Source organism: Zonotrichia leucophrys, chromosome 4 (assembly GCF_028769735.1).
Source record: "Zonotrichia leucophrys gambelii isolate GWCS_2022_RI chromosome 4, RI_Zleu_2.0, whole genome shotgun sequence".
Classification (NCBI taxonomy): Eukaryota; Metazoa; Chordata; class Aves; order Passeriformes; family Passerellidae; genus Zonotrichia; species Zonotrichia leucophrys.
In genome coordinates this window covers 53,696,860-53,723,136 of record NC_088173.1, presented here as the reverse complement: position 1 = coordinate 53,723,136, position 26,277 = coordinate 53,696,860, and the positions used below count along the sequence as shown (strand labels likewise).

The following is a 26,277-nucleotide window of genomic DNA, read 5'->3' as shown; positions in this document are numbered from 1 at the left end:
CAGCTGATGTTCTGCAGGCTCCTGTGAGCAGAGTGGAATGTGGATTTGCCAAGGACACATGGTCTATTTATGGCCTGCTGCTGCTATGCAAACACCTCTTTATCCCTACTCAGGAAAATGATTTTGGCAATAATTATAGCCAAGGGCTGTGTTTGTACTGATGGATTGATCAGTGTTCTTTAGTATTACATGGAGTGTGATTGTGCTCCCTGAACACAAAGTTTCTATTGACACCATGTGCTTGTTAGGATAGAGGTCCAGGCCACTTTGTGTGGCCATTTTTGGTGGGTGCTTCCAGTAAAGTATGTATAAGTTTGTTTTCTGTTACTTTGAGAAAAGCATGTCTGTGCCCCCCAGAAAATGCTCTCTTGCAGTCAGCATTTAATTTATTTTCCAAATAAGAAATGAAATAAACACTTGTACTGTTTTTTAGACTGTAATGATTTTTAAATTTGCAGACATGGGAAAGGAATGTGTAGTGCAAGAATACATAAGATCTGATTTGCATCAATGCTGTGTGTGAATTGCCCATCCAAAATCTGTCCTACCTGTCTGCATTGCTCTTGCTGATATCTTATAAAGACTTTTTAATTAAAAAGAAAAGAGAAAAAGGAAAGGGAGGAAGAAGAAGCAAAGGGAAGAAGGATGGAGCTTATGATTATCATGGTAGCAGTGCTTTGCTTTCTTGATGACTTTATGGTCATATGCTTTTGCTGTGAGCAGCAAACCAGCCAGGACTTCATCTACCTCAAAGTACACTTTCATCAGAAACAGGGCCAGGGAGGAGCAGGATCCTCTGGTGCTTCTGCTCTTCCTCTTCCAACCAGAGAAAGGCCAGGAGCCTGCATTGCTCTGACACTGGACATCTCTGTGTGAGTTTGGCTGTGTTGTCTGCACCTGTGACACAGAGTTGCAGGAGAGCTGCAGACAGAAGTCACCCTGCAGTACAGTGGCAGCAGGTCATGTGCAAGGAGTGTGCCAGCTGCTGGAAGATGCTGCTGGAACTGCCTCAGTCTGGCAGCTGCTTTATTACCCCTGTAAATTCCAGCAGAGTTTCAACCAGTAGCTCAGATGTCTAATAAAAATGTCTTTCAGTAGGAAATGTTTGAAAGGATGAAATGCTATATCTGTTCTAGGAATCTAAGCAGTGATTCCTACTAGCCATTCACTGGTTATTCTAGGGGGCCCAGTCTCTGCTGTTAGGTCTTGATGCATCAATTCCATGCAGTTATTAATGAAAGGTAATTGTCTTGTTAAGTTCCTGCAAATGGCACTTCCTTCCAAATTATGAAGAGCTCAATGGCAAATACCTGACTTGATGTGACAGCTTTTTTGATGCGAGTAAATCCTTTCATACAAAAGAAGTGTTCTCATAAATAGTTCTGTCTTTTGACAGTTAATTTTCTGCATAGTTGGAGATTTAATACAAATGGGTTATTCAGGTTAGGCCTGAATCATGACAGAATAATTGCTTTTGTGAATAACAACGGGTCTGTAAAGTTGGCATTGTTACGTATCTTTAACCAGGACTTGTTTCTGGCTGCAGTAGTGTTTCCCTGCTACTTGGTGACCAGGAAAGGACTCAGCTGAATTGCTTCCTATTACTCTGTTACTTTTAAATTGAAAACCTGTTTCTGTTTCCTCTGTGTGTGTGTGTGTACAGACAAAAGTCTTAATTCTGCCATGTAGCTATTCTGTGGCAGTACTGTTTTATATGGTCTGTGACTGTTCAGAAAGATTGAAAGAGTGTATAAAGTAAATGAAGTCTGCAGTGCAGGACCAGCCAGTAACCCAGAGAAAGAGTTTGTCATGCTCCTCTTACACCTTCATGTATGTGTGACGAACAAGTGTCTGGGTTTTGCATCCCAGATCTATACTTCTTGTTTGTTTTGTAATTCTGACTTAGCTTTTTGGAGAACAGGATTTAAAATGTTTCCACTTGTTATAAGAAGATTGCAATGAGATGTAAAAATAGGAAAACCAGTATAATCCTAAGGATCTTAAACCTTCAATTCACTTGTCACCCAAATTTGTACAAATGTTAGTTTCATCAGGATGTTAATCAAATTAATATCTTTTCTCTTTTTTCTAAAGTGTGGTGATTCATGCAGAAGCCATATACTTAACAACACATCATTCAAATAAATTTTTTTATAGTAAAAAGCAGATAAAGCAGAAAACCTTTGATTATTAGACTTTGCTGTGAAAACACATTACTTCATATTCTATACCTACACATATATATGTGTGTGTGTATATATCTGTTCCATTTTATCTTTTTAATGCGAATCCAAATTTCCCAAATAAAAAATTGGAGGGGATAGAGGGTAGCTTTAAACACGTGAACACTACTGTTCAATTCAGCATACTTGAAAAGGAGTTTTTTGTTAAAAGCTTTGGAAAGGTTTGATTGAAATTTGAGCCTTTGCTGACCTCTGCTGGGGAGAGAATTCTTTGCAGCTTTACAGAGAATTTTGTGCAGTGCATCTGTGGAAAAGTTATTTCTGAATTCTGAAGGATAAAACTCCCGTAACTCTTTCTCCTTATATACTGTAAAATGATTCCAGGAAATGATTCTCATCACGTGCTGTCAGGTCATTGTTGTTAGCAATGCTCCTGCTCTGCTGTGCAGTGAGATGTTGGATAAAGGAGAGAGGAGGGAGCAGCTTCTTGCTTCTGGCTGCAAGGCTGTCAGCATTTTGGTGAGGGAAGAAATGTGCTCATGCTCACTAATGAGAGTAGAGTTTTAGCAACTGGGATGAAGCTGTTGCTTCTGGTATTACCCTTTCTCTTTGGGAATCACATCTGCACAGGCACACTGAGCCACCATCTTATCACCACTACCTGCACCTCTCTGGGCATCCTGCCCTGCTTGTTTCTCTCAACTCAAGGGAGTTCAGGCTGATCCTTCCTCCAAAACTCATGCTAATATTACTTTGCCTGTCAATCAAGCCTGAAACACAAGAGTTAATTTTACTCATCTCCTTTATCTGAACCACAAAATGCCCATTGCAGTTTGTCTTAAAGTTCAGCTTTTTGAGTTTTTGCAACTAAAACTGCATCAATTCTCAGCTCTGAAGTGTTGCTTAACTAGGCCTTTGATTATAGCTGTGGTCATCACATGCCCATTGTAAAACCATGTATATTGTTTCTTCTGGTATGATCCAAGAAAATCCAACTTAGAGACCATGCTTTAATAGTTGTACAATTTTCTATTGTTTCATGGATTGGTGTGCTGCAACTAACAGAAGTACTCCTGATATATAAAAGGAATGTTCAATGACAAATATTTGAGAAGCCTCAAACTTACTGATGATTGGTGTGTGTATTTCTGTGAGTATCCAAGACTTCTTGTCTAATAAGTGAAAATTTTGTTCTGCCTTTCAGGATATTCACATTGTACAGCAAATCTTTGCCACTAGACTTGGCTTGTCGTGTCTGGGATGTGTTCTGCCGTGATGGAGAAGAGTTCTTATTCCGTACAGCGCTGGGAATACTCAAACTTTTTGAAGATATTTTGACCAAAATGGACTTCATTCATATAGCTCAGTTTTTAACAAAGCTACCAGAGGACTTGCCTTCAGAAGAATTCTTCACATCTATAGCTGCCATTCAGATGCAAAGTAGAAACAAAAAATGGGCTCAGGTAAAGAGGATGCTAGTCTTTGTTAACTGATGATTTTACTTTACTCATGAAAATGGGGTTTGGCAACATCTGGAAGAACGTTTCAGCAGAGCTAGTGCTTGATTTTATGGGTAGGTAGGACTGTGAAGCTCACTCCATGCTCTTGGCATACATGGAGATGAGTGGATTCCCTCAGTTTAATCTCCTCTGGAAAGGGAGAGTCAGCCAACATTCAAATTGAAATATTGAGTGAAATTTATGAAGTAAAAAGTCAGACAACTTTGAAATTTTTTTAATTACAAAGGCTGCTAGCAACATTACAACTTGATACTTAAAAGCAGATATCCACTCTTTGGGAGAAGTTGTCACATGTCATATGATAATACAATCATTCTAATCTTCTTGAAGAGCTCTACTCTGCCTAATTTGGGCTCTGCAGAAGTGATTGCATTTCTGACTTCTTTATTGGGATTTAGCATGTGATTTCAGAAATTGTTTCATCACTGTAATTTTAACTAAATTTTAGTTTAAAGAAAAAAAGATGTGTCATCTGAATTTGGAAATCATTAAGTGGCTGTAGCAGCCATTCATGTTGGAGACTGGAAACACACTTTTTTTTTTCTTTGTTCAAAGCAGCAATGCAGCCCACTTTGTGAGTCATTCCACAACAGAGCTCTGCCCATTTTATCCAACTGCTTTTTTGCAGAGAAAATGAAAGGTGGTGTTAAAAGTATGGGCTGGGGCAATTCAGCTGCAACTGGGTGTTTCTGGTTTTCTCCTGGGGTAGCAGTGCCTGTAGATGCTGGGGATTGCCAGTTTTCTCTTCAAGATGAGCATTTTAACCTTCACAGCAGGAGTGGCTCCACAGGTTGTTCAGTTGTCTCACCTTCCTTGAACATGCCATGTGTGCATGAGGATTGCATTCCAAATAAATTGCCAGCCTGCTGCTGTTTCCCTTGGGGCGAAGGAGAGATAAGGGTGCTGTTCTGCCAAGAACCCCAGATGAGGCTTCAAAAGTGTGTGTTGGGGGAGATGGAGTCTAAACCTTTGTTGAATCTGCTTCTGTGCACCGTGTCACAAGGACTTACAGGAGAGGTCTCTTGTCAGGGGAGAAGTTTTCTAAATTTAATTACGTTAAATAGTTAAAGTAGTGTTGCTTAGACATAATTAGAAACTCTTCAGAATGAATTATTATTTTTTAAAATCTAATGCTTTTCTTCTCTCTCATGTCCTGAAATGTCTAGATACTGGCTGCTCTGCAGAAAGATAACCGGGAGATGGAGAAAGGAAGTCCTTCGCTGAAGCGTTAACGTTGGGTTCGCCCCCAGTGGCTCCCAGGAAAAGAGCTAAAGTGGCAGAAGTATTGATTACTGTTTGACATGTATGAGCCTGCACATCAAAGTGTTAGTTAAGAGTTACATTTAGTAGTAGAATAGCCTTAAGGGGGAGAGAAGAAAATCGAGGAGGAGGAGTGAAAAAAAAAAAAACAAGAAGAAAGGAAATTAGGGGATAAACCCCTTAGAAATTAAACCTAGGCTTAGCCTTAAACTTTCAGTGGTATGCGCATATGCTGTGGAGAGCATTACACATTCTGTACTTCTGATGAGGGCAGTGAAACAAAATAACATCAAGGGTTTGGGGGTTTTCTAATTTTTTTTCTTAGATGTTTTAAACAACTGGACATTCAGCAATGTTGGTTGCTTTGACAGCTATTCCCGTTCCATTCTTAGGCAGGATATATTTCCAATACCTGTAACAGTAGCTGGATCTGGATTTTAGATAACTGGTGCTTGAATTCTAAATGATGTAAGGACCATTTCTTTAGAATTGCTTCTGATTTTATAGGATGTGGGTCCCATTTACCAAAGAAATCATGTAGACGTAGAACTACATTCCTTTCTTTAATAAGAAAAAGTTAAGTAGAAGGTAAGCTTGGAAGAGAAGTCAAACTAGCAGTGCAAAACTAATTATTCTTCAAGATGCCTTGGAAATTTATTTTCCAATCTGGATGCATATGGAGGAAATTCCATTCATCAGACTAGATTCTAAACTCACCAAGAGGGTTCTGATATTAAGGTGGTATAATTTCCCAATTGTGCTTTCTTTCCTCTGTTGAAAGCCAAGGTCACATACCACTAAATGCATGTTTCCATGCATGTGTCCCTCTCCTGGGACACTGCTGTTTCACAATGTTCTTCACAACCTTACAGTGTGCCATGTGTCCAGTCATGGAGATAGAACTGGACTTAGCAGACAAACTGAGAAATGGTTAAAACAGATTTTGGTAGATCCTTTGAACCAAGCTTTGCTCACTGGCAGAACTAAGGAGGAAAGGTTGTAGGGGAGCTGTTAATATTTGCCAGTGTTGCTGCTGAAAAGCAAAGGTTTTGTGGAATCTCCTGAAGCTGCTGCCACAGTGGGAAAGTTATGTGGAACAGATCCACAAGTGACAGGTGAAAGAAGTGTATTGGGACATGTGCCTGGCACCATCAGGATAAGTACAAGCTGTCATGTCTGAGCGTTTTATCGGACCTCTGATACATGAGGCAAGTTACAGCGGCCATTACAGAAACTCCTCATAGATTGTAGATCCTCTCTGCATTCAGGTGAATGTTGAAGGGCAAATCACGAGTGCCTCTAATTTACAAGAATGTTTATTGCATAGTGTGTAGTGTAAAACCTATCTTATGCTAATGGTGATCATTGAAAAGGGAAAGGTAACGGAAGCAATATTTGTGTTAACTGTGAACAGGCATTACTAAATCCTCCAGCTGTACGGTCAGCAGTTTCCCAGTGCTCTTCAACTGCTTTATGCTGATTGTTTTGGCATTGTCTGAATAAAACCAAGAAGAATAGTTGCACACTGCTCAACTCAACATACAATGTAAAGGACTGTGGGACATAATCAAAACACTGTCCTTTGGTACTGACCTTATTTCTATGAGGGATAATTTGATTGTAATATTAAGAAGAGTGAGAACAAGATTCCCTGGTAAGTGAGGACTCATAATCATTTTGAAAGATGTGTAATGCAAATACAGCCTGCAAGTCCGATACCTCATTGACCTCTTCTCCTGTCCACTTTGTGTAGCTGGTGTAATGGATGTGGTTTTTGTTGGTCATCTTAATTCCACCACAAGCCGTCACCTCAGTCATCACTTACTGAAAATAGACATTAAGATGTGATAGGAAACATGTTAATTCACTCAGAATTTGTACAGAATTTGTCCTCCAGTGACTGGTACTTGTATGCTCCATTGCTTTGAAGTGCAATAGAAAGCAGGAAGGTCAGTAAGTGTTTTTTAATATCACTTTTTCTATTCCTACAACAAATCTGCCTTTCCATGAAGAATACGAGAGGCCTACCATCCAAACATTTGCACTATGCTTTTAAACGGTTTATGGAACACAGAGATCACTTTTTCCTCAAGATACATGTTTAGGTGGTACTGTAACTGGCTTTGTGATTTAAGTCTTCATTGCAACTACATTTGTATTTTCTTTTAAAGCAAGTCTACAAGTGTGGCTCATTTGTTTGGTTAAAAAAGCAGTTTTTAGCTACTAGGTATCTTGGCAGCCATCACAGCCTGTTCTTTTTCTCTTCTCAATAAGATGTTGAATGTAACAGTGACAGTGGGCATAGTTGTGGGGAAAAGGCCTGCTGCAGCACTTGTGCACTGTTTGTTACTTGCAAATGTAATTACTTTGTTTTGTGATTTGATCTGTTCTTAGAAGCTGTATATATTTTCTAAATGATTTCTTTGTGTATATAAGGTATGTTCTTTAATGAAGAAACAGCAATGCAATAAGGAGCTTTGCACAGTTTATTTTCAAACAAAATACATGTGAAAAAAATCACCTGCCTAAACATGCAATTATTTCAACTTCTCAATTACTTGATTTGAAGGTAATGCTTGAATTTTGATAAAAACAGAGTTGAGTCGTAATGGCATAGAATTTGTTGCCACTGAGCTTTTCAAGTTTCTTGCAGTGTACCAAATCTCTTAATTAGCTAATACAGAAATCTTCTCTAAGAAATTCAGGGAATTGCATTAAAAAATTGACAATTTTATTGTTCAGGTACTTGAACGTATCTGTAACAAGATGCATGAGATCTTCTTTCATGGAGAAAATGTCCCCATCAAGCAAACTTTCTTTTCTTCATGGGTGTAAAGAAAAACGGATCTGCTGCAATACATGAAAAGTACCACTGTACGTGCAGTAGATCAGAGAAACCAGAAAACTCCAGCCAGGTTTGGGATTCTTTACAATCTGCACTTTATAATAAAGCAGTTTTGCAACTTCGATCTGCAGTCAATCAGTAATATTATTTAATTTAGTAAACAATTTCATTTGGGAAAAAAGGTACCTTGTAACAGCTTCTTTTTGAATGTTTTAAAACAAGAATGATATATAGAGGTGTTGGTACATCTCCTGTACATCATGTTTAAATTGGGTTATGTAGTTACCACATTTGTTTTGTTTAGATATATGTATCAAACTGGAACTTTTTTCAACTGTAAATATATGGTTTTGTTAAATAAAGTCATATAAAGTTATCTTAATCAACTGTTGTCAGTGTAATTCAGATATTAAAAATTCCAGTACTAGTCTTTTTCTTCACAGGTGGCTTTAGCAATTTTTGTCTGTTCAACAAGAGGACTTTGGGCTATTTGTTAATTGAAGGTAGAGGACTTTTTGCTGATGCTTTGAAGTTCTCATGTTGAAATACCTGTTAAATACCCTGAGACATTTAGAAAATCTGATACTTACTGTGCCTGCGGTTTTATCCCTTTTCATACATCTTTCTCTGGATTAGGCCTGAGGTCTGATAAATGTATTATGAAAAATAGTTGTAAATAAATCTTTATGTATTTTCAGAGTTCAGGAATGCTTAAATACCTCATCCCAGCTTTGCTTCAAAAGAAATCTTAGTTTTTTGCAAGTTTCATAATCACAAAGCATTTTTGTGCTCAAGTTAAGTCAGTGTTGTTTTACTTCTGACATAGGCATAACTTCAGAACTTAAAGTGGAGAAGCTTCCTGTTGCAGAAATGAAAAGAGTTTGAAGGATCAAATAAAAGGGGAGAGAACTCTGGCAGTACCTGTGCACCAAGAGTATGTGCAGAACCCAGGCAAAGCCTTGGCTGCCATGGCTCTGGTTGGTCCAGCAAGCAGCTGTCCCACTTCCTTCCACTGCACTATCTCCGGATGGGCAGAAGTGGAATGTGACATCAGATTTGTTCTCTCTAACACCGATTTGATACTGCAAGAGATTTATAATGGATCTGTTACGGGAGTTGCACACATTTGTTCAAAACTAGATTTACTTTGTTATCCCAAATAATAATTTCAAGTTTCTTCAGGCATGCTCAGCAAGGAAGGAGGAATTTGCTTTCTGGCTTTTCATCTGAACTCCCCTACAAGCAGGGGTCAGCCCAGCATAGTGACATTTCTGCATTTCCAGCTGCTGCCACAGCAGCTCTACAGTATTTTTCCCAGAAGTCTGAAGTGATATCTCACTTCCAAGCACCCACATTTCTGCTGCAGTTCCAGGTTGTTTCTCCACTTTCTCCACAAGGCTTTCCGGTTGTTTCTCTGGCTGGCTTTGTTTTGGTGAGGATATCGCTCTCTGACACCTTTCCATGCCCATCAGTTCAGCCTTTCTGCCTTGGCTTTCAGCTTCCATTATCTCCAGCTTTTTCCATGCTGAGAACATGGGCTGAGTTCAATAAGTTCTTTTTGAGCTTCAGGATTTCATCCCAGATTGTCAAGCTCTTCCTTCACGTGCTGGCAGTGCAGGGAGCGCTGAGCCGTTCTCTCCGAGCACTCACGGTGGGTCCAGTTTGGACGTCACGCCTCAGCCTGATGTTTTCTGTGTGGGCTGAGAGGAGTAGAACTAAAAGAAGAATCTCTTTATTTCTTTATTTCTCACCTGCTCGGGAAAAGGTGCTTCTGTTTGGGATGTCACACTGATACTGACACTGACAATGACACAATGACAGTCACACTGACACTGACACAATGGCACTGACAATGACACACTGACACTGACACAATGACACTGACAACGATACTGGCAATGACATAATGACAGTGACACTGTCACTGATAATGCCACACTGACAATGACAAACTGACACTGACACAATGGCACTGACACTGCCCAGGCTCCTCCCGCCGGGCCCGGCCCGGCCCCGCTTCCCCCGTTGCCGGGCACCCGCCAGGCCCCGCCCCCTGCTCGTGCGCGGCCCCGCCCCCTGGCGGGCGGCCCCTGCGCGCGGCTCCGCTCGGGGCGGCTCCTCCCATTGGCCGCGGGAAGGGCAGACGGGCCCGGCTCGGCCAATCGGAGCCGTCCCCTTGCGCTGACACCCCCCGCGCCCTCCAGCCCCGGCCCCATTGGCCGGCGCTGGCCGAGGCCCCGCCCGCCCAGCGCGCTGCCATTGGCGGCGAGGGCGGCGGGGGCGCGGCCGCGCGCGCGCGCGGGCGGGGTAAGATGGCGGAACTGGGGAAGAAGTACTGCGTGTACTGCCTGGCCGAGGTGAGCCCGCTGCGCTTCCGCTGCACCGAGTGCGCCGACATCGAGCTCTGCCCCGAGTGCTTCTCGGCGGGCGCCGAGATCGGCCCGCACCGCCGATGGCACGGCTACCAGCTGGTGGACGGCGGTCGCTTCACCCTCTGGGGCGCCGAGGCCGAGGGCGGCTGGAGCAGCCGCGAGGAGCAGCTGCTGCTGGACGCCATCGAGCAGTTCGGCTTCGGCAACTGGGTAAGGGCCGGGGGACGGGGACGGGGGCGGGGGCGGGGGCGATCCTCCTGCTGGGACCGGTGGCCCTGACAGCAGCCCCGGGGCGCGTCCTGCGCTGCGGAGCCCGGGCTGCCCCTCGCTCCCCGCCGCTCCCGGAGCGCACCCGCCGCTCGGAGCTGTCGCTGCTCCACGTTCTGCCTTTGCCTCCCCACAGCCCGTCCGTGTCACGGAGCTGGCACCTGCCTCTGAGCCTGTCCCTCAGCGTGTCCCGGCTGGGGCTGGCTGCTCGCCTTCAGCGGCCCTGCACAGCCACACTTGGGTTTAGAAGCAGCAATAGGAAAGCCTCTCACAGGCACAGAGTGGGTCAGGGCGGAAAGGACTGCAGTGGTCATCCCGGAGCACTTGCACAGAACTGCATCCAGACGGTTCTCAGCTATTTCCAGTGAGGGAGACTCCACAGCCTCTCTGAGCAGTGTGTCTCGGTGCTCGGTCACCTGCACAGTGAAGAAGTTCTTCCTCACGTACCTGTGGGATTTCCTGTGCATCAGTTTCTGCTTGTTACCTCTTGCCCTGTTTCTTGGCACCACAGAGCAGAGCCTGGTCCATCTGACACCTCCCTTCAGATACTGATGGACTTTGGGGATGTCCCCTCTCAGTTGTCCCTTTCTGAGGCTGAACAAGCCCAACTCCCTCAGCCTCTCCTTGTAAGAGATGCTCCAGTCCCTCGTTTACCCTCATTGCCCTCTGCTGGGCCATTTGATTAATTTCTGATTTATTTGATTTGTTGTTACTTATGTTTTGCTTCATTAAATATAAAGACTGTTTCAAACCCTTAAAGTGTATAATCATTGCAGCTTGCTTAGTTCTTAAATAACTAGAAAAGAATAAAAGTTGTTACTCTTACAGTAAATACTGTTTATTTCCATGTTGCTCCTCAGGAATGTGATATAAACAAGCTAAACCCGTGGGGTACAGTGCTGTTGGTGTTGGCTTGGGGCTTGGAAAGAAAGCTTCCTGGTTATGGTGAGCTGGCTCTGTGGGAGTCACCATGGGGTGCTGTTTTCGTGGCTTACCTGCCTCCATGCACTGTAAATGCTCATCCAGAGCTGAAATCACAGATCTGATAGAAATGTGGTATTGCTAGACAAGTTTAGGTACTTGGAGTTGACTTTTGAGGTAGAAGGAGAAAGTCATGCTCATGATGCTGGAGATGTAGCAGGAATCGTTTCATCACTGCTCCTTTTTTCCTGTTTAGGAGGACATGGCCACTCACGTGGGCGCATCCCGAACGCCTCAGGAGGTGATGGAGCACTACGTGAGCATGTACATCCACGGCAACCTGGGCAAGGCCTGCATCCCTGACACCATTCCCAACAGGGTGACGGACCACACGTGTCCCAGCGGTGGCCCGCTGTCCCCCAGCCTGACGACGCCGCTGCCGCCGCTGGACATCTCGGTGGCCGAGCAGCAGCAGCTGGGCTACATGCCCCTGCGCGACGACTACGAGATCGAGTACGACCAGGACGCCGAGACGCTCATCAGCGGCCTCTCGGTCAACTACGACGACGACGACGTGGAGATCGAGCTGAAGAGGGCTCACGTGGACATGTACGTGAGGAAGCTCAAGGAGAGGCAGCGGCGCAAGAACATCGCGCGAGATTATAACCTGGTGCCGGCCTTCCTGGGCAAGGACAAAAAGGACAAGGAGAAAACTCCCAAACGGAAGATCACGAAGGAAGAGAAGGAGTTGAGGTTGAAACTGAGGCCTTTGTACCAGTTCATGTCTTGTAAGGAGTTTGAGGATTTCTTTGAGAACATGCACAAGGAGAGGATACTTCGAGCGAAGATTCGGGAGCTGCAGCGGTACCGGCGGAACGGGATCACCAAAATGGAGGAGTCGGCGGAGTACGAGGCGGCCCGGCACAAACGGGAAAAGAGGAAGGAGAACAAGAACATAGCTAGTTCCAAGAGAGGGAAGGAAGAGGGTAAAGAAGGTGAATTTGCTGCCATTGAAAACCTGCCTGGCTTTGAACTCTTGTCGGACAGGGAAAAGGTGCTCTGCAGCTCTCTGAACTTGAGTCCTGCACGTTATGTGACTGTAAAAACTATCATCATTAAAGACCATCTCCAAAAAAGACAAGGAATTCCTTCAAAGAGTCGCCTTCCCAGTTACTTAGATAAGGTACTGAAGAAAAGGATTTTAAACTTTCTGACAGAAAGTGGTTGGATATCCAGGGATGCTTCATGAAATTCAGCTGATCTCAAAAAACACAGCAGAGGCCCATTACGGCCTCAAGGACTCCGTTATTGTTTCCTTCCCTCCCCAAAGATACAGAAACCATGTCGGTTAAAAACACAAAAGAGCAAATACATAAACCTCCAGAGACATCATGATCCATGGTGGTTTAAGTAGACTTTTGCTTTGGATCATGGAAAATACTTAATTCAGAAACTTCTACATTGGATTTCACTGCTTTTGGTACATTCTTAGAACAGATTTTTTCATGTGAACTTACTCAAGTCCGGTAGTCCCAGAGTAGTTGCTTTAGTTTGTACTATTGGATAAAGGAATATCAGTGTAATCCTTGCTTTTCTCTGAAGGTAGGAGAGAGTTTCATTCACTGGAAACTTTCTTCACCCTTTGTTTTGTTTTTTTTTTTTGGCATAATGCTGGCAGCAAAGTGAAGCTTACCAAGGTCCTGTGCTCAGGAGGAGGTGAGCAGGGACTTTAGTGAGCAGTGCTAAGCTTTTGGAACATTCTCCTCAGTAACTACAGCCGAGGCGTGGGGACGCCGGGATGAGAGTTCCTGTCGGGAGTACAGCAGGGCTGAGCCGTGGCAGGGAGAGGAGGGAAGGAAGGAAGGAAATGGGGTAGCTGAGATGCCTGCAGGGATTTGTGCTGTGGAGGGGGCTTCTTGAAGAGCTCCAGCTGATCTGGGCATTGTTTTGGCCTGAGTTTCCTGAAACAGACCCCTCTGAAGAGTTGGTGTTTCCTGCTTGGTACTGGAGTGTCAGGAGTCCCCAGCAGCTGCGGTGCTCTGCTCCAGAGGAGGGCTCAGCTACAGCAGGTGCCTGGTTTGGGCCAGAAATGGCATTTGGGAGAGTAGGCAGTGAGGTGTTTGGCAGAAGCTGAGAGCCTCCGGCAGCAAAATCACTTTTTCCTTACTGGGGGAGCCTGCCTCTCCTCCTTTGGGATCTTAACTGCTGAGCTCATAGAGCCTGAGGAGGTGTAGCTGCCTCCTGAATTTCGTTGGGAAGTCAGGGAAAGGGAGCAAGATTCTCAAATGGGTTGTGATGGCTGAGATTGGTCTTTAAACAAAAATAACAATTGATGCAGATTTGGTCAAAATGCACAAAGAGTTCCTAAATTTGGAGTGCTTAACCAGCCACTGCAGGGTTCTAATTGCACACACCTTGAGATGTACCAGCCCAGGCACATTGAATCTGGCTTTACTGACAGGGAGAGGGGCCGTGCACCTTGGGAGGGATCTCCTGCAGTTCTGACAGCTGCTGCCTGGAGAGCTGCTGGAGCCAGCTGGGATGTAGCACAGTGAGAACACAAATGCCCAACCCACAGTGCTGTTCTAGTTAGATCTGGTGATGAAGGGAAAAATGTTAAAGGAGGATTAGAAAAAAAATTTATGCCCATTTCATCCTTCTATTCCCTGCTGGTATTTAACCAAATGAATACAAACCAGTGGTTGCCACTTGGAAGATGGCACAGTTACTTGTGCCTGAACCTCTCTGCTGCTCGTGTCTGGAGCAGGAAGCTGTGGCTGGAGGCAGCCTGGGCAGGTCTGGAGTGCAGGTGTACCAAACTTGGAACCTGGCTGGCTTCAATCTGAATCCAGGACCTGGAAATGTCATCTTGCTTTGGTGCTTTGGGCTGTAGTCAGTGAGGATACCACAGAATCTTCAAACAGTATTAATTCTGCAGTTTGGCAGAGGTATTCTGATCAGAACTGGGTTTCATTTAACACATCCAGCATTACCAAACTAGTGTTACCAGTGAGTTTAGAATTAAAGGGGTACAATTACAAAGCCAGCATTTCTAAGGAAAAAAACCAGAACTCGAGTGCCTTTTTCTTTTGAGCTTATGTTGTGTCCCTTCAAATAAGGTAAGGGCTATGTCCTCTGGGATGTAATACTTTGTTTGGCTTATCTGTAAGTGGTTTGTTGTGGCATACTCGAGACAAACTGTCTCTTCTTGGCAGCAGTGGAGCTAACTGCAGTGTGCTGAGTAGCTTTAATAACCACTTCCACCCTGTATGCATGTACAAGCAGCACACAAGTTCATTAGGTATAAACCCTGGGTTATTTTCTCTGTCCTGCTCCTGTGGGAAGGAAGCTCAGTCTTTCTTTTCAGCATTCTAGTTATGCAATTTTGTTCTTCTTGTAACTTGGTTATTTAACTGCCATAACATGCTGTTTTGAAGCCTCAATTCTGCATGTAACTGGGAGTTTAAGAGAATTGTTTTGGTTTTGGTTCTTCTGGGGGTTTTTCCCTCAAATCTGTGATTTTCATATTTCTACACTGTTTTGGCACATCTAAGTTAAACTGAAGCAATAGCATAAAGCCCATCTGAACAATAACTTAGGAAAAAATCTAGGCACCAATGAGTCATTTAAATGTTGAAGTGAATTCTGCATTTACACTTTGTAGCTTCTTAATTCCTCAACCCCTCCAAAATGTTTCTTTGGTGCTAGATGTAACTTATTGAACATCAAAATGAATGTAAAATAAAAGTATTTTTAATGTATGCAATATGGATATCAATATTTATTTTGTACTTGCAGGCTAACTCAAGGTGGTAAATGTTTGCTTTAGCAAATATTAGTCCCTTGGAACGAGCTTCCCTAGAAGCAATGTCTCATTTTCAGCTATGCTTTTAATTTTAAAGGTGACTTGCACTAGAGGATGCTGCTGTTCCATATTTCACATGGAACTGATTTAGTCTAAGCATTCCTTTGTTATGAGCTGCTGGTTTTCTGTTTGATTGCTTATAAATTGAGACGCAGTTCATGTTAATCCAGCAATTTACTACAGCTATGCTGCTTCTCTTCTGTGGTGAAGGGGCTGAGATGGCAAAGAGCTCTTTCAACCTGTTTTTTGTGTTGATCTGGAAGTGCTTCCTGTACTGTACAAATAATCCAGCCTTCATGTTGCTAATGACAAGGTGTTTTATATGCTTAATGCTCTTGACTTTTCTAATTAAAGTTGTTACTAATGGCAGTATCTGTCTTAACACCATTGATGTAAGCCTATGGAAAAGCAACACTCTCAAAGCTGTTGAAAATACCGATTTTGTGCTCTGGGTGGGGCTGTGCTATGTGTCCCATCCCAGGGCTGTGCTGGAGGGAGCCTCCATCTCCCTCCATGTGCATGGAAATATGGATCCTGTGCTCTGGGAGGGGCTGTGCTGTGTGTCCCATCCCAGCCTCCATCTCCCACCCTGTGCACTGCCCAGCTCTGGGCTCGGCTGCTGCAGTGCTCTGGCTCCAGCCCCTCGTGCCCCTGCTCCTGGCAGGCCCAGCAGGCAGTGAGAGCAGGGCTTGTGGGTTTGCACCAGGCTGTGAGCATGAACTGCCTGGGAAATCTCCCAAACTGAGCTCTGCCCTTGTGCCCCACTGCATTCGATTCCTTTGCGACTGGAGCAGGCTGCATGAACCTGCGGTTTTACTCTTCTCACAAAATGGCTTTGCCTGAGCCCCAGTCACTCCCAAGTGATGACACACTCAGTGCTGTGAAGCAAGATACCCCATGAGCATGTTCAGCTCATCAGCTTCTTTCTTCCTTAAAGGGAATGTTGCATTCATTTGAAGTTTACATTTGTAGCTGTGCCAGACACACAAATCCTGTGCTGAAATCACACAAAGCCTAACTGATGTTTGCACACAGCATTTTACTAATTTTTGCATTGTGAATTGGTAAATAAACTTGTATTAAAGTTTCTTTCCATGACTGATTTAACAATAATGTAGCTTGGGCAATGAGGAAACCGGTTTAAGTCTTTGCAATAACATTTGGAGATGGACTGTAGCTAAAGGTGATGGGTGGAAATGTAGTGTATGATAACTAGTAACTTTGTTGGGTGCCTAAATTTCAGAACCTCCTTCCTCTGTTCCTTGATTTCTTCAGTGCTCCTTCCTGGGCTAAGGCAGAGTGCACAGTGGTTGGAGCCAAAGCCTTTCTGAGGGCAGGCCAGGGCAGGGGAACCACTCAAATAAGAGACTCAGCTACCAGCTTCAAAGATGACCCTTGTGCTGAACAGGAGCTTGATTGAGAACACCCCTAATGAACTGATGGGGCCCAAAAATGACACTTTGTGTGAAGCACTGGGAAGCTCATTAACAAAATCTTCATCTGCTAGGGAACAATGTGTCCCTTTGTTTTAACTCTCTATTACAAAAACTTCTACACTAAGGACATTATTATTACGTTTAGATCCAGAGGGATTGGGAGGGGACATAACACATGACAGTTCTTTAAAGGTATATAAAATGGAACCTGGTCCTTTTTTGACATCAGTTGAGAACAGGTCCCAATCAAAGTGCAACAAAACCATTTCTTCAATCCTACTTCACACAACTACAGTGTCCCAGAGGAAGAAAAGATAGGTCCAAACTCAGTACAGGGAATCCCCTTTTTTCCCCCTCTATTTTTATACTTGATCTTTGCATTTTTTCCCTGTACTTGATTAACTCAAAAAATTTAACATTGTAGTTATCTTCACACATCAGATAATGACTCTCCTTCCTCTGCCCAGTCAAAGCATTCTTTTGTAGAGTTGAGAAAGACTGAATCCTTACATATGATTAACATGACTAACCTCCAAACAGTTTTGTGCACTTAGGCTGTTCCTGGTTAACTGCTTAATTCCCATGAAGGAAACCAGCTCTGGGAAGAATGGCTTAAGGAATGAATAATCACTTCTCACTGAGTAGGTCCAGTGTTCAGTAAGCTCTTGGCAACTCTCTATCTAAATCACAAAAAATATAATCAACACTTGACTTTAAGGTAAGAAGCTCCTTAATCCACAATAACCAGAAAAATGGTAAAAAACCTCAGAAGTACTTACTTTTTACAGGACCTAATAACTTCAACTTCCCTAAGTCTGAAGATCCTGTCCTGTGTGTTAACAGTGTGGGCTTTCAGAATCCAAGAGTGCAGATCCTCTGTCAGCTGTGTAATTTGCCAGGCTCCACCCACACCTATCCAGGTGAGCAGACAAATGTTGTTCAGGTAATCATGTGCTGTGCTTTGTGCTGATTCTGCAGCACTGGGAGCAGCAGGTGGAGTCAGACATGGCAAGAGTTGCATGGAGAAAAGTTCTGGTGCAACCCAATATCCAAACTGAGTAAATGTATGAAATAAAGCAAAGGAAACTAAGTTCACACTTCGATTTGAGCCACTTACTTGCAATGATTTATATAAGTCTAAAAGAAATCATATACCAAACTCTCAGCAATTCACTTCTTTGGGTGTTCTGGCTCCCATCAGGATTGTAGCTACAGTTTGCATAACAAACTGATTGCAAAGCTGGAAGTTACAAGACTATAAAAATTATTTAAACCAATTTATACAACATTAAATTAAAAATCCAGAGATAGGATAAATTCTATTGGTTCTTCAATGCCATACAAGTATTAGATGGTTTTCCTGATTCAGTGTTAGTACAGGACAAAAAGGTTGAGCAATTACAAAAGATATCTAATCTCCATTGCCATTTATTTACAGTTCAGAATTCACACAGGTTTCAGTTTCAGTTGAGAGATTATTTTTGAATTGACAAAACAGGGCATTTGTCACATCAGTGTGTAAAAGCTGATGGGTGCTTGCAGAAGGCAGGTTATTTGTACTACATCACCCACTTCTGCAAGGTGAGATTCTACAAAACCAAAGGAAGTGTCTGAACCACTATCTGTATTTTCAATCTACACACAGTGATAAACTCGAAATTGCACCACTCTTGTGAGCGTTTCATTCTTTCCAATTTAATTCACCATCTCGGGGGCAATAGTTGTATAAAACATTATCTAATCTAAAGCATTAGAGGGCTTAATGGCTCTCTTCACACTGGAGAAGAGCTCATGGAACAGTGATGTCGAAGGCCACTAAGCAGGAGAATTTCATCGGTTACTTCATTTTCACTGGGAAACCTCAACCAACTCATGTAACCCTCTCGGGGAGCGGAGGAACGAGGGAAGCACGGTGCGAGAGAAACCATCCAGCTGTTTAATAGTGGTACGGCACCGGAGCGCCCCGGGCGGAGCCGCTACGCGTCCTTGACCACGGCCACGAGGGCGGGGCGCAGCGTGCGGCCGTGCAGCTTGTAGCCCACCTTGGAGACCAGCGCGACGGTGCCGGGCTCGCGGCCCTCGGCCGCCGTGTGCAGCAGCGCCTCGTGCTCGTACGGGTCGAACTTGGCCCCCACAGGGTTCAGTCTGAGCAGGCCGTGCTTTTTGAACACCTTCTGGATCTGCATTTCTGTCATGACGAGGCCTTCGTACAAGCTCTTCAAGTGAGGGTTTTCATCTTTGATTTCTTCTTTTGGAACGCTTTCTGTTGCTTTCTCCAAAATGTCTGCAACTTCTAGTAAGTCCTTACAGAAGCTCTGGATCCCTGAAAATGTATAAAGGAGGAGAGAATGGGATTAGTCCACTGAGGGAAACAAGTGCTCAAATCCCCCAATCTCACAACCCCAAAAGCTACAACAATAATCTGCACTCTTAGTCTTTTAAGAATATATGGGGTAATCATTTGGGGTAAAATATCCTTTCCAGTTTTGGATGATTAAATAAATTATTATTAGAGATATCTTGAAATCCACACCATCTCCTCTACTTGTATGGAAAACAAAAAAAAAGTGATTTTAACTCAAATGAGTTAAAGGGCTGATGACCCAACAATAACAGAATTCTTACCAAAGCTACCAAAACCTTCACTTGGCTTCAAGTAGTTTCCTCATGCCTCTCTCATCACCTAACTCCAAAGCATTATGTTGCCCTATTCCTACCTTTTAATCTGATGTCATAAAAAGATTTGCAGAAGACAAGCATGTAATCAGACTGATGAAGATTTCAAGAGATGAACAAGGATTCTTCCTTGAATGAAGAGAACTTTAACCTCTCCCTCCCTCTACAAACCTCTTTTACAGAATCAGCAGCTGTGCCTTGCAAATACTGAGCAATTTCCAAATCAATCCCAGTCCTTGTCCTGAGGCTGTTCTGTGGCTCACACTAAGAGAATCTGGACTATTTTCACTTAAGGCATCAGCAATCAAGAAAAAATTAAAACATTTCAATAAATTAACACATTCCTACAAAGAGGTAAGCAAAGGACAAACAGCACTGTGTTTCAGTTTGGGTTTTGATTTGGTTCTTTTTTAAGCTGGATTCAGCCTTTTTAATTCTAGATCACATTTTGGATGGGTTTTTTTTTCCTTACCAAGAAGTGATATGACCATTACCAGAGGCCACATCTCTGGTTTAAACAAAAACCCCCACAGCTGTAGAAGCACCTTACAAGATCTGTAGGATCAGCTAGCTGTCAGGGAAGGGTCTCTCTAAAAACTGCTCAATTCTGTAGAGACTCAAGCTCTTTATAGAACAGTGACTAACAATGTCCAAGTAGTTCCAATAATCTGAAAAAAAAAACTGTCATGGTTTTACACTAGAAACTAGAGCTGTGATTGGGGCTGAACTGTACCAAATATAGACAAATCAGCTGTCTAGTCATCTGGATCAAACCAAATAACCAAACTCTTCAAAAGATGGTTTGGTTCAGTTTTTTATTGCATACATTATGTTTGCAAATATCAGTGACTGCAACTCACAATTTATGCAAGTCTCAGAAATTACTTTCTCCTTTTTCAACAGAACAAGCAGTCATGCACAAGCAGTAAAACCTACAGATTCTATGTAATCTAGTTTTCAAAATAAATTAATTTCCATTGCAGCACCTCTGAGCTCAGACATGACTCCAAGTACTCTGCAGTAAGTAGAACATCAGTGAAACTGCTTATTGCAAATCAGCCTCAGGATGAAGCACTCAGACATCCATGAAAAAGAATGCAGTACTGTGTACTTCTCTTACAGTACACATTAACTGGAGACCCTTGTTCAGAAATGAGAACTTGAGTACTGAGAATTCAACTACAGCTGTGTATGCTGTGTGGTGAAAAAGAGAACTCATTTTTCAAACACCAGGATAAAACAGCACTCTGCTGCTGCAGTATTTGCACACAACTTCTGTTTTACAGATTTGGGCTGCGAATGTCAGAAAGCTAAATCAGATGCTACTAGCCTGGCTCTTGAAGGAAGATGTGCTTCTAGCACTCCTCACAGCCAGTGATTGTACATTTCTACCACTGAATAGAATCATTTCATTCGGAGGTATTACTTCTATTTGAAAGCTATCATCTTCAACAGAACAGTTATTCAACTGTAAAAGGCTAAAATAATCCCACAAAAATAACCCAAAATCAAAAAAGGACCAAATTCAAAACACTAAGAACAGAAAACAACAAAAACCCTCAAACAAAACATAAAAACCCCCAACCAACCAAAAAATCAAAACAAAAAACCTCAACCAACCCCAAAACCAACCAACTCCACAAAAAAGCCCCCACACAACCTAACAACCCCCTCAAAAAAACCAAACCAAAACAAAAACAACCAGAAACCCAAGCCAATATTCTATGTTCTTGGTGAGATCTGAGACCAAAGTACATGAAAAAGGCAAACTTCAGGCTGCAAAACTTACTAAAAAAAAAAATCTACAAATGCAATACACATTGTAGGAAACCAGATACTAAATTTAGAGAAAGTGTCAGCTGTTGACTTCATCAGTTGAAGTCTTGCCCTTGGCTGGGGAGATGGTCACAATTCTGATGCAAACTGAGGAAAGTGTTGAAACCTCTCTGTCTCAAACACATTATTTAAGCAAGTAGTCAGAATCACTGGGAAGTAGAACTTGTCAATATAATAATAAGCCAGTCAGCTTCATTGTTCCAGGTTTTGCATTTCCTGGGTCTCACTGAGTGAACACCACTGACCGTATAACTTTGCCTCCTCCACCAGTTTCTGGCTCCTTTGCCTCACGTTTTCTGCATCTGCCAAGGCACGCTTGTACTTCTCCTAAAGAAGAAAAACCAGTAACAGGAGTTATTCCTCCTAGTCAGGCAGCTGACAACAATCCAGCATAGTCAGTATAAAACAGCATTTTAAACAGCTTCATACCCTAAATCCACCATTTAGGGTAATCTGAAAGAACATGCCAATTATCACCCCCTCCCTCCTAGCAAGACTAAAGTTTGTTTCACTTCAGAAGGACAGAAATGAGGGAAAGGAAATCAGATGGTTTTCCAAACTCTTAGCATTTGTCAACAGATTAGCTGGAAAAAAATTTCTCTCTACAGAGATATAAAGTTCTATGAACCCAGTACTTCTGTTTTTTCTGCTGTGGGCTCCCAGAAATCCTTCATCGGTCATGAGGTGCAGTGACACTACAGCAAATCAGATTCAACCCGGCATGACTTTCAAACCATCTCTTCCCTCTCCACAAACACCAGAGAGTGCCTTCAGTCTTCTCAGCCTTCACAAACTGAAGCCTAACTCCTCTCTTGTTTAGGTCAAGTTTTGGTCTATTCCTAGAAAGATGGGCATTTACCAGCAGATGCACTATGATGTGAAATACAATAAAATTAATAAAATAAAAATTCACACTGACTGCTTTACCAACTAACCCTGAATATGCCTGAGCTTTGTATGCCAGTGAAGAATCTCAAAACAGAATAAAAATACTCAACAAGCTGCCTGAAGAGCTGCATTAAGCAACCAACAGCAAACTAAGACATTAAATGACATCTCCAATTTTTCCTGTAGAGCTTTGGGAAGGGCAACAGAAAGCAAACTCAAGCCACGTATGATCCACAGGTGCTGGTTCTACAGAAGATTCTGGGCTACCTCTTGAAGTCTCAAATGTCAGAAAGACATTTTATATAAAGCACTCGTTAATATTTTAGCTCAATGCCACCTCCCAGGGCATCCTTCAGCTGCTGCAGCTGTGCACAGGAAAGAATGCAAGATACACGAGGCCACACAAAGGGATGTGACACCTCAGCCTCGAGTCTGAAGGGCTCTCCAACAGAAAAGGTTTGAAACTTCCTAACTATGGCCTAAGTACACTATTGTACAAAAGCTAAGCACCATTAACTCTGACCTTTGGAAAGCCAGCAGCTGTTTCCATGAAGTCTACTGTTAACACACAGAAATGCACACACCAGAGACACATTCACACCCTTCATGGCTCACAGAAATTACTTCTCCGCTGAGCAAAACGTATGTGAAAATCAGTAACCAGTTTTCTGTCTGGAAAAGGTCCAATTCCATCCAGAAACTGGAAAGAAATTATCCAAGATATTAATTTTCAACCAGGGATGCATCCCAGATCTTGTAGGACATGTACTCTTAAGTTTAAAGAAATTAATAAATTGTGGATTTTACACAGCTGAACAGAAGTCACATAATCACATCCAGACTGGGCACTGAGCTCCCACTGTGCAGGCTCTTGGGCACACAGCTTGCAACATGAGCAACCTAATAACCCAGGGGCACTTACAGTAACTTCTCTTAGCTGTTCTTCCAGTTTGGCCTTTTCTTCAGCTAGCAGTTTTTCAACAGAGCTGGGTTCCACCTTCTGCTCACTTTGGCTCTGACTCTGGTCTTCTTCCAAGTTCTGGCCAGTATTTTTCTGTTGTGTTGCTGCACAAAGCAGTCGTGGCGATGTTCTAAGGCAAAAAGATGGACATTATTATTCTGTTGCTTATTTTGTAAGATATCAGCCTTTTATAGATATAAAAGACACTCTGACACATAAGATCCACAAAATTCCCACATCAAAGCACGAATTCATGCAATTCTAAGCTTGTGAATAGTGCGTGCAGAACCCGCCAGAAGCAGCAAACCTCCGGCCATTTAAACTGTAGCAGTAACTGTGGCAAGATATCAGCTTGTAAGTGTTCACTACCCTCAGTTTATAGTCACAGAACTTCACAGAGCTTCAAAGGGGAGCGCGCGTTTGCTTTATGAAGAAACAAATTCCGTGATGCAATCGCCGGCAAGAGCCTCCCAGAAAAGCCAGGCGCAGAGCCGGGCCTGGCCGCTGGAGAGGCACCCCCGTGTCTCCTGTCCCCTCAGTGCCGCCTGTCCCCGCTGTGCACCGGCACCCCCGTGCCTCTTGTCCCCTCAGTACCTCCTATCACCTCAGAGTACCGGCACCCCCGTGTCTCCTGTCCCCTCAGTGCCTCCTGTTCCCTCAGAGCACCGGCACCCCGTGCAGCCTGTCCCCTCAGAGCACCGGCACCCCGTGCCGCCTGTCCCCGCTGTGCAGCGGCAAGCCCGGGCCCGCCCGCACACACAATGGCTCCCCATGCCCCGCGGCGTTCCCAAGGCTGAGCGAGCCGAGCCACCCAAGGACGAGGCTGCGGGACCAGCGCCGCGCTCGCACAAGGGCTCTATCCCCGCCCGCCGCATGGACGCTCCGGGCCTGGAGCCTCCGGTCTCCCCGCAGTGCCGGGCCGAGCCGGGCCCGCTCTCCCGGAGAAGGGCAAGGGAGAGCAGCGAAGAGCGGCGGGGGATGGGGGCGGCCCGGCCCAGCCCGGCACGGCTGTCGGACAGGGTTCTTCAGGGCTTGGGAGCCCAGCGCGGCGGGCCCGCGCCTCGCTCTCCTCCCGGTGCGGCGGCAAGCGCGGCCCGGTCCGAGTGCCCGGTGTCGGGCGAGCGGCGCGGCGCGGCCCCCTCACCTCAGTGCGACGCTCAGTAGCGGGAGGCGCGGGCGCACCGCTCCCCGCATGCACTGGGCCACGGCCGCCATGGCGCCTTCCTGCCCTCCGGCCGCCTCGGCCCGCCCCCCGCGCCCTGCCAATCAGCGAGCGGGCGGGCCGGGAGTGACGCGGCCGAGAGCCAATCAGCAGGGCGGACGCGCCGCCCCGGGCCGAACATGCGGCTATTCCGGGGCGCGGCGGAGCGCCCAGAGGGGCGCGCGCGCCTCGCCCCACCGTGACGCGCGGAGGGCGGGGCCGCGGGCGGGGCGCGGGCTGGCTGCCATTTTGTCTGAGGGGTGGGAGGGAGGAGTCGCTGTGCTGTGCGGGCGCTCGCGTGATTCCCCCCCCGTTGCAGCTGTGACTGGAAAAGTTTGAAGATTTTAGTTCATTTTAAGTGCTGGATAAGCCCTTTACAAATAACACCTTGTAGCACCCGTCAGTAATTTGCAAATCTCCACAGAGCGGTTTCGATCCATACGCATTCGCTGTAACTGCTGTGTATACTCCTGCTGGACAATCATTTCATTTAATGAAATCTCGAGCTTTCATTAAGTGGGATAATGTTGCTAATCCACTAGTTCCAGATTGGGCCACCTGCTTGTGCAAGCTGTTTGTGCAGGTGTCCTGTGTCACTGGAGGCTGAGGGAGCCCTGCTCCGTGGTGCTGGGATAGCTGAACTCGGGCAGTTCCTCTGCTGCTTTGTCAATATCTTGTTAAAGGGCAGGGGGGAGGGAATAAACCAGGGTCACGTATTTATTGTGCGGCCGTGAGGCTCAGTGCTGCGTTATGCACAGATGCCTGAACACCAGCTGTTAGCCTGATTCCTGCACATGCTTGTGCACTCTCCTAATGAAATCTGAAGATAAAGATGCAAATTCTGTAGTGGAAATTTAGTAGTTGTTATACTTAAGTAAAAAATTAAACTGCATACTGAAAGAGAAGGTGTAGAAGACATTTTTGGCTCGCTGCATGAGGATCCCGTGGGACTTTGTTTAGTACAGTGGAGCTTTGCCAGAGCGCACCAAGGTTCCAGCATGGCCTTTATTCAGCAGATTGCTTTGCCTGGCTTGGGCTGTGCCACAGCCTGTGCAGAAAGCAGGATAAATGGAACAGGTCAGTGGCCTCATACCATGGCAAGTTTAGATCCCACTGAGCCTTATTTTGCCCATAGCTGTTCTGTGATGTGACATTGGTACATCCCTGTAACACAGCAAAGAGGAAGGTTGTGTGCAATGTCCTGTCCACATGGAGTGGTGGTCAGTATCTGCTTTCCAGAAAGTTGATGAGCCACAAATTTCAAGCTTTATCCTCAGAAATACTGAAAGAAATAATTGAGGAAATTTGTTAAGATAATGATGAGAAAGAATCATAGAGAACAAGGAGAAAACAAAGAGCAGCTATAAAGGATGATATCTACTGAAAGCCATGAAGAAATGAGACAGAGAAGGCAATTGGATCTTTAGGTCTGATGTTTTTAAAATGTTTCCTTGCAAAACCTAGACAAGGAGTCTGTCTGTATCGTATTTCTTATGGGTTGTTTTTCCCCACATCTTTGGATGTAGATTCCTGTTTCAGCTTGTCTCCATTTCTTTGCTGCCCACCATCTTTGGAAGTCATGCTTGATTAGTGATTGATCACAAAATCACAGAATTGATAATAAAAGATTGAGAAGAACCCACTGCCAACATATCTCAATAACTGAGGATATATATTAGACTTTATATGTCTGGAACAATACCCTGCTTGTATGAGAAGCCATTTACCCCAAATGACATTTCACTGGCCTTCTGCAAGTAACCTTTAAAGGTAAGGGACAGTGAAAATGCATTTTGTTGCGAGTCGTGCAAATTTCCCAGCTGCCATGAAAAACCTGCAGCTGGCTTAGATGCTGATGGGTCAAGACCAAACAACATCTGCAGCTTCAGAAGAAGAACATGCAAGTTTACTGGAGCTTGTTTGCATCCTGGCTGCTGTTGGCTGTAAGTACTGTCCCACTCAAGACTTTTTCATATCTTGTTTTGACTCAGGCTATTGCAGGCTGTTCTGGGTTTATTGCAGAGTCAGCTCTGGAGTTCAGTGTTT

The 26,277-nt window shown here is 44.3% G+C and overlaps 3 protein-coding genes across 5 annotated transcripts in view; 2 read left to right on the top strand and 1 right to left on the bottom strand.

The window, feature by feature from the left end:
• Positions 1–8,186, top strand: part of TBC1D14 (TBC1 domain family member 14) — a 63,559-nt gene extending 55,373 nt beyond the window's left edge. For all 3 annotated transcript variants that reach the window (XM_064711736.1, XM_064711738.1, XM_064711737.1), the window contains 2 exons: positions 3,388–3,646; positions 4,870–8,186. In XM_064711736.1, coding sequence (XP_064567806.1) covers positions 3,388–3,646; positions 4,870–4,935 — 325 coding nt within the window. In that variant the 3' untranslated portion in view covers positions 4,936–8,186. The remainder of the gene's footprint in view (positions 1–3,387; positions 3,647–4,869) is intronic.
• Positions 8,187–10,120: 1,934 nt separating this feature from the next.
• On the top strand, positions 10,121–16,322 carry TADA2B (transcriptional adaptor 2B). Its single transcript, XM_064711733.1, has 2 exons — positions 10,121–10,390; positions 11,625–16,322. The coding sequence occupies exons 1-2, from the start codon at positions 10,121–10,123 to the stop codon at positions 12,615–12,617; spliced, it is 1,263 nt and encodes a 420-aa protein (XP_064567803.1). The 3' UTR covers positions 12,618–16,322.
• A 1,757-nt stretch (positions 16,323–18,079) lies between these two features.
• On the bottom strand, positions 18,080–24,349 carry GRPEL1 (GrpE like 1, mitochondrial). The gene is made up of 4 exons (XM_064711734.1): positions 24,175–24,349; positions 22,992–23,160; positions 21,427–21,508; positions 18,080–18,992 (listed from the first exon to the last, which is right to left on the bottom strand). Exons 1-4 carry the CDS (start codon positions 24,243–24,245, stop codon positions 18,646–18,648), a joined length of 669 nt encoding a protein of 222 aa, XP_064567804.1. The 5' UTR covers positions 24,246–24,349; the 3' UTR covers positions 18,080–18,645.
• Between the last annotated feature and the right edge of the window lie 1,928 nt (positions 24,350–26,277).

Bases quoted from the DNA above. Each gene is read 5' to 3' on its own strand.
- GRPEL1 (XM_064711734.1), bottom strand. From the start codon at position 24,245: ATGGCGGCCGTGGCCCAGTGCATGCGGGGAGCGGTGCGCCCGCGCCTC. The intron at 21,509-22,991 runs GTAAGTGCCCCT...TTTCTTCTTTAG, and splicing joins AACAGCTAAGAGAAGTTACT to GAGAAGTACAAGCGTGCCTT. The intron at 18,993-21,426 runs GTCAGTGGTGTT...ATACATTTTCAG, and splicing joins GGAGGAGGCAAAGTTATACG to GGATCCAGAGCTTCTGTAAG.
- TADA2B (XM_064711733.1), top strand. From the start codon at position 10,121: ATGGCGGAACTGGGGAAGAAGTACTGCGTGTACTGCCTGGCCGAGGTG. The intron at 10,391-11,624 runs GTAAGGGCCGGG...TTTCCTGTTTAG, and splicing joins AGTTCGGCTTCGGCAACTGG to GAGGACATGGCCACTCACGT.